The 6,926-nt window shown below is 34.8% G+C and overlaps 1 protein-coding gene across 1 annotated transcript; it reads left to right on the top strand.

Annotated features, from left to right (window-relative positions):
- Positions 1–1,212: 1,212 nt before the first annotated feature.
- LOC127845702 (toll-like receptor 1) lies at positions 1,213–6,599 on the top strand. Its single transcript, XM_052376794.1, has one exon. The coding sequence runs from the start codon at positions 2,357–2,359 to the stop codon at positions 3,959–3,961; it is 1,605 nt and encodes a 534-aa protein (XP_052232754.1). The 5' UTR covers positions 1,213–2,356; the 3' UTR covers positions 3,962–6,599.
- Positions 6,600–6,926: the final 327 nt, after the last annotated feature.

Below are 6,926 nucleotides of genomic sequence, written 5' to 3'. Positions count from 1 at the left end.
CCATACATAAATACGTCGAAGCAATGCCTAACGTCACTCAATAAAAAATATGTTCAATTGTTAACATTTGTGAAGTGCGTGGAATGATTCCATCTGTGTAAATGGTCAATAAAATAGTTCCAAAGAGTTGCATTAAAACTCACACGTTTTTGCACGATTTATCGTAAATTTCAAAGTCATATTTCTTAATTTAATGCATGCGATCTTAAATATCCACTCAAATATACATTGAATGAGTTTGTTCGGTTTTATCTATTTGGTAGACAAAATGGCGTGCTGAGCCTTATGCAGAGTTGTATGTGAGAGCAAGGAACGACAACTCTGCGTGGAGATTGGCGTGATAGATGTTTGTTAACTCTGCAAGCACATGTAAGTACATAGTCCGGGGAACTCTCGTTTGGGACCTTTAGATACTCGACCATGGTCGATGTACGTTAAAAGGTTATAAAAGCGATGTTAATAAATTAAATGGATGTAACAGACGTATTAAGAAGGAACGTTACTATACCCGATTGGTAGCTACTTGTGTAGTCAAGCAACACGTATTAGTCCGATAAAAAGGTTCTAAAAAACACTTTTTCCCGGACTACACGTCTGAGGAATTCATTTTGTTATCATTAAAATAAACATCTTACTTGTCATAATAGATCCGAATTCATTTCGCCGATGGTTTCTTCTAGATGAATATATGTTAGGGATTTGTAATCAATAACAACTTAACTTGCACTAATCCAGCATTAGTTTATTGTTGCTCGGTATCATACATGTCCAGGTATTGCTCTCATCACTGGAAGAAACCCTTTTTCATCGCGAATTCAAAATATTATATTGATGCCGGTGAAGTGATTGTCTTTGCTCCAAACGGACTTTTTCCAAGTTTCAATAAATTATATACATTTGCAGGTCGTGTTAAACACGGTAAACCAATATTTAGATCTATGAACTTTGATAAGAGACGAATGTTCGTTATGTGTGATGCTATACCTGTATAAAGCATGTGTTGCACGTGCAATTCGAGCTGTTGTTAGAACAATATTTCTGCTTCAATTAGCCCGCGAGCGTCTGCTTGCATAAACCTTTTTTGTAATACAATAGTATAATAAATATGTTTTTGCGATAACTTCCTCCTAAGATAATAATGGTATGCGAAGGAAATTAAATACTTTCGCATACTGGCATGTACACATCAAGCTCAAGGAAAGAAAACACATACTCGGTCCAGCATTGTTGTAGAATAATGGATAGAGAATCTAAATGGAACTAGCATATCACACTACAAGATATAAAATTCCATGTTGATATACCAAGCCGTATTTTGGGGGAAATAAGAAATATAAAAGTGTACTTTTAAAAGGGAGATTGAGTATACACGGTGTTAAAAGGCAGAGTACATAACTCGGAATATTGCGTTGTAAACACAATGTACATTAATGATGTAATATAAAACGCTGTAGTGTAGTTTATTATGTATTTCTTTCCTTTTGAGATGTGAACAGATACTTACATAAGTCAAAAGGTATTTACGGATATAAAGTACGCGTCATGTTTCAATATGTAAATTGGGATCTCGTAAAGAGATAAACACAAGAGAATTTCACTTCCTGCCATACTACCTGTGTGTGCGGGTTACCACAGAGTGATTGTACAAGTTATTGCACGGTTTCTATCCTTAATCTAATAGTTGTTTTCCATAACCGTCAAACGACTGAGACTTGGATTGTCAAGGTTTCACGACTAATAGTCGCCATGTTACAAATAGTTCTTTTAGTTGGATCAGTATTCTTATTGTGTGTACGATCTGTGATAACGGCGAATAATAATTGCACAGTGATCGAATATACCGACGAAATCCCAAACGACATTCCGAACGGGGCAATTTGTGTGAAAATAAATGTTGTAGGAAAGGACTTAAACGTTTCAGCGACGAACTTCACAGGAAGCGGATGGGATGGCCTACAGATAATTGAATTAAATATTGATGTTTATTCCTTGCACACGTTTTACTTTAACACTGGGTGTTTTCGTTCACTAATTCGATTACAAGAATTGCACATTCATGGAGAAATAGACTTCTTGAATCCTTTTCTTGAAGGCCTTAGCGACACAGTTCGTGTTTTGGACTTTGCGAACTGTGAACGTTTTAAAAACGGTGATCTGCAAACGTATATAATAGAGGCAAACATAACACCAGCTTTAGAAGAATTTTACTTGAGTGGACCAAAACACAAAGATTCAGTGTTTTACTTAACTAACGAATTTTACAAGTTCATAGGAAACCGACCGCTGAAAATATTGTATTTAGAAAGACTGCAGATTGATACATTAGACATTAGTGCACTGTTGGACAACTGCCATAATGTTGTTAGTAGTCAGTCTAGAAAAGACACTGGTGAATAATGTACAATATGACTACGTATTTGGAAGAACATGTTCGCATCTCCAGACATTGAACGTAAATGCAATTCAATTACCAAGTAAAACAATGGGATTTTGTAAAGAAAAAGGAAGCTGTGTTAATCAGACCTTTTCTGTTCCGAATATCGATATATTTTTTATCCCGCTGATATCAATAACCAGCTTTTCCATGAAAAGGTTTTGTTTACAAATGTATAACCCCCTTTGGGAAGATTGTCATATAAATCTTGTCACCAACTTGCAGTCAAATCTGAGGAACCTATATTTGGATGACACACATTTTTCTAGGATCGACCTAGACTTTACTGTTAATGGAAACGCTAATGTATTGGACAAATTGGAACTGTTTTCGATACAACGGTCATATGTTGAGTATATTAATCCCAAATCGTTACGAATCTTTAAAGGATTACGTCATCTGCTTCTTTCAGACAACAATCTAGGACAAATGGCGAAGTCAAACAAACCAATCTTTGAATCTCTGTTGACACACAACCCTAGTGTTGAAACAATAGATCTAGCGCGAAACAACATTGTTTCAATCCCTAATAATTTCTTCAACAACACCAATTATATGAAGCACATTTCATTATCTGGAAATAGTATAAGTCAGATCACCTTTAACATTAAAAGTATGGGCGAAATAGAGATTCTTGATTTATCGCACAACAGCATCACCAGCCTAAATCAAAAGTCACGTGATTATATCAGTTCGAATATGTCACCAAATTTTTCAGTTTTACTGGATGGTAACCCTTTGTCTTGTGCTGTCTGCGAGGACTATGAATTTATTCAGTGGCTCTTACTGGACTCGACTCCTGTTCACAATATCCAGAATCTAACATGTCGCAATCAGACTCTGGAAAACGAGCAAATTACAGATATGACACTGAATAAACTTAAAAAAATGTGTGACGAACCTCTTGAACGACGTAATTTGATCATAGTATCAATTGTTGCTCCAGTTGTGTCACTTACAGTAGTAGTAATTGTTGCTGTAACAATTAGCCGATGCGTTAAACAAATGAATAACATGCGAAAGATTAAAAAGGCGGAAGGTTTACTACAGCGCGGCACCGATGCTTATGAATTTGCGGCGTTTCTGGCATTTTGTAGTAATGACGAGCATTTTGTTTACCATCATGTTAAGCCGAACCTTGAAGAAGCATTGAAGAGCCGCCTATCAACACAAAGGGAACTTGTATGTATTGGTGACAATCACTTCAACTTTGGAAAAGCCATATTGGATGAAAGTGTAAGATGCATTCGTCGTTCATCTTTGGTGATCTGTTTATTGTCCGATGCCTTTTTTATGAGCGACTATTGCCTTACAGAATTTCAGCAAGCGCATCATATGGATAAGCGAATAATATTTTTTGTCAAAGGTCAGATTGACGAAAGTATGCTGACCCCTGGGATGGAGGTCTTGTATCGCAACCAGGCACGCGTGTTGTGGTCTGAAGATGACAATAGAGAATATATCATGAAAACTACGTGGGATAAAGTAAGCGACTCGATTGTGGAACTCATTGCGGATACACTATAACGGACGTGGTTCGCCTCTGAAAATCTATTTCAATTTCAAATGTATTTCCGCTAATGTAATCAGTGTGGTAGTCCATGTTTAATGTATAGAACATAATATCAACGCCGGTATTTAATTCACAGTTATTAAAGATGTGAACACATGTATTACAAAGTGACCGCACTATAAAAACGTCGACGGATTGTTTTTGGTGCTGACATTTCGCCGCGTTCATTAATTGAAGTCAATATAACATCATTATGTACCGTGGTTTATTCGGATGGGTGGGGTGGGGGCGTGGGGTGGCGGATGTTATGCTATATTTTAATTATTAACAATTGCAATTATCATCTATCTTTATTTGTTGGTTATGAACCGAAACATATGAATTATATATCACATATTTAAGAGAAACTGATTTTAATATTTAAAAGAATTGTTCAACAATATAAAATGTGTCAGCTAACATTGGATGACTCTAGTTAAAAACTGATTTTACTATTTAAGAGACTTGTTTAACAATATAACAGATGTCAGCAGCAATTGGTTTACTCTTTTTGCTTAGACATTGTTCAGATATACATATATGGTCACGAGCGAATGTATATGCAAACCATGCCAGCAGAAACTCAAACATATTGAAATAATGTACAGGTTATCATATATACAAATAGCTTACTTTGTGAAGACTTGCTAGCTTTGTTATTTGAAATAATGAGTGCTTTTACAAATATTCCTTTTGGTGGCATGATGTGAAGCAAGCGTCTTCTATACATTGGTACCAACATATTAATGTAACGCGTGGTTGGTGATTAAAACCTGAGCGTTTTCATTGTATACAGGTTTATAGCAGCTTTATATGTAACTGATTTATATGGTTGGCGTTACAAGGTATTTTAATATGTTGATAATACTGTATACCGTTATGTAATTTGAAATGAATCGCATTTATGTGTACATGTATTTAAACTAATAGGATGTGTTTGTTCCTTAGTTAACTTTTTATTGTCGAGTTTCTTGTTTAATAGTGTGAAGGAATATTCTTGTATAAAATATAGTTTGGCGAAAATGACTATTGAATTTGTGTAACACATTCTGTATATATGTACTTTTGTCCCCAAATATTTTGTTGACGGTGTGGAACACAACATGCATCTCTGTTAATATATGTAATGTATTTTAGAAGTATTTACCATTATAATAAACGCTGAGTATATTGATCGAAAACTATATTTAATAGTTCATAAAAAATTGTGTGTCTGCAAATAAGACGAGTACAGACTGTTCGATCGTAAAAGCAACCATATAGTTGAACACACGCTCTTAACGCACGTGCACCACATGTATTACACAAGTATCACATGCACCACATGTATTACACAAGTATCACATACACCACATATATTACACAAGTGTCACATGCACCACATATATTACACAAGTATCACATGCACCACATGTATTACACAAGTATCAAATGCACCACATGTATTACACAAGTATCACATGCACCACATGTATTACACAAGTATCACATGCACCACATGTATTTCACAAGTATCACATCACACACAACAAACGTCAGCTTTGCTTTCAACATTAATTCCACTGACATGTTAATAAACATTTTGGCAACGATTTAAACATGGATTTGAAGGCATTACCTCTAACTTTCAGTGAAATTAACTGTGTGTTGAATATCATTGAAAATAAATAGAAAATATATGATATGGGATGATGATGATATCGACATAGGAAAGCCTAGGCTTTCCTGCCGATCATCTTAGAAGTATTGTCTCCCCTGGCATAGAATTTTCCATTAAAGAAGCATCTTTCCAAACAATTTTCTCTTTGTTCGCGGACTATGCAGCCTGAATTGAATATCATTCTGCAAAATATTAATTACTAAAATAAATCGACAATAAATGTCGTGTTCAATAAATTTACGTATTCTATTCAGATTGTTTTAGACCCGTGTTTTCGGAAATCATGTTTTTATTATACAAACAACAGTTTCAATGTAAATAACTGTATTTATGTATAAATGTCGATTGTACGAAATGTATATGCGTCGATATGCTAAAATGTTCTGACCTATATGCTTTTGGGGTTGAAAAGTTTACGTCTGGTACATAATGCAATTGCTTTAAATAGTGAATGATTTTAAAGAAAAAAAATTAAGTCACGTGTGAAATCATGCTCATATTTTAAGAATGATTTGGGTTATGCGGTTGGACTGAAGCAAGGTGAGGTAGTGTCCCCGATTTTGTTTTGTTCGTTTTCTTTGTGTGTTATTATTATTTTACAAAATGAAGTATATTTATTTATATATAGATAGATTCCAATATTATTAAACCCTGAATTAATTTCTAATATTATTAAACGCTGAATTAACTATGTGCGTACTGCGAAATGCTATTTTCGCCACTCTCGTCTTGCGCCGCACGATTCCAACAACGTATCTAATGAGAGCGTTGTGTGGCTTTTGGGTACACATGTGTGGCAAGTGGAAATAAGTATGTCTTATACGGATCTATATGTATGGGGAATATATTTGATAGGTCGTTTGACTCAAATTCTGTTCATATTTTATGCGTTATTGTATTATATATGTTATATTCGTGTTATTGTCTTGTAAAATAAACTGAATATTTCTATTTTTGCTTATTTTTCTTTTATTATTTGGAAACTGGCTTCGCCCGATGACACGATTTAGCGATCTATGGCCATCTTTGCCTCATACGTATTACTATATTACTGTAAAGCTTTTTATTGGCTGCTGTTATTGAAAACGGGCAGCAGGAAACACTGTCAACATTTGAAATCACGGTGTTCGATCCTTTATCAACGGCTTATACGGTTGTATTACTTTACAAAAGAATCATCTATTGTATTGATGATATATATTCCAATTGTAATAATTGCTGAAAAATGATATGTGTGATGTGAATTGTTCATTGCGAAACTCTTGCCTCGTGTGTTTAAA

Source organism: Dreissena polymorpha, chromosome 9, assembly GCF_020536995.1.
Source record: "Dreissena polymorpha isolate Duluth1 chromosome 9, UMN_Dpol_1.0, whole genome shotgun sequence".
NCBI lineage: Eukaryota > Metazoa > Mollusca > Bivalvia > Myida > Dreissenidae > Dreissena > Dreissena polymorpha.
Note: the sequence above shows the minus strand (reverse complement) of the source record. Positions and strands in the feature narration are given on the sequence as shown.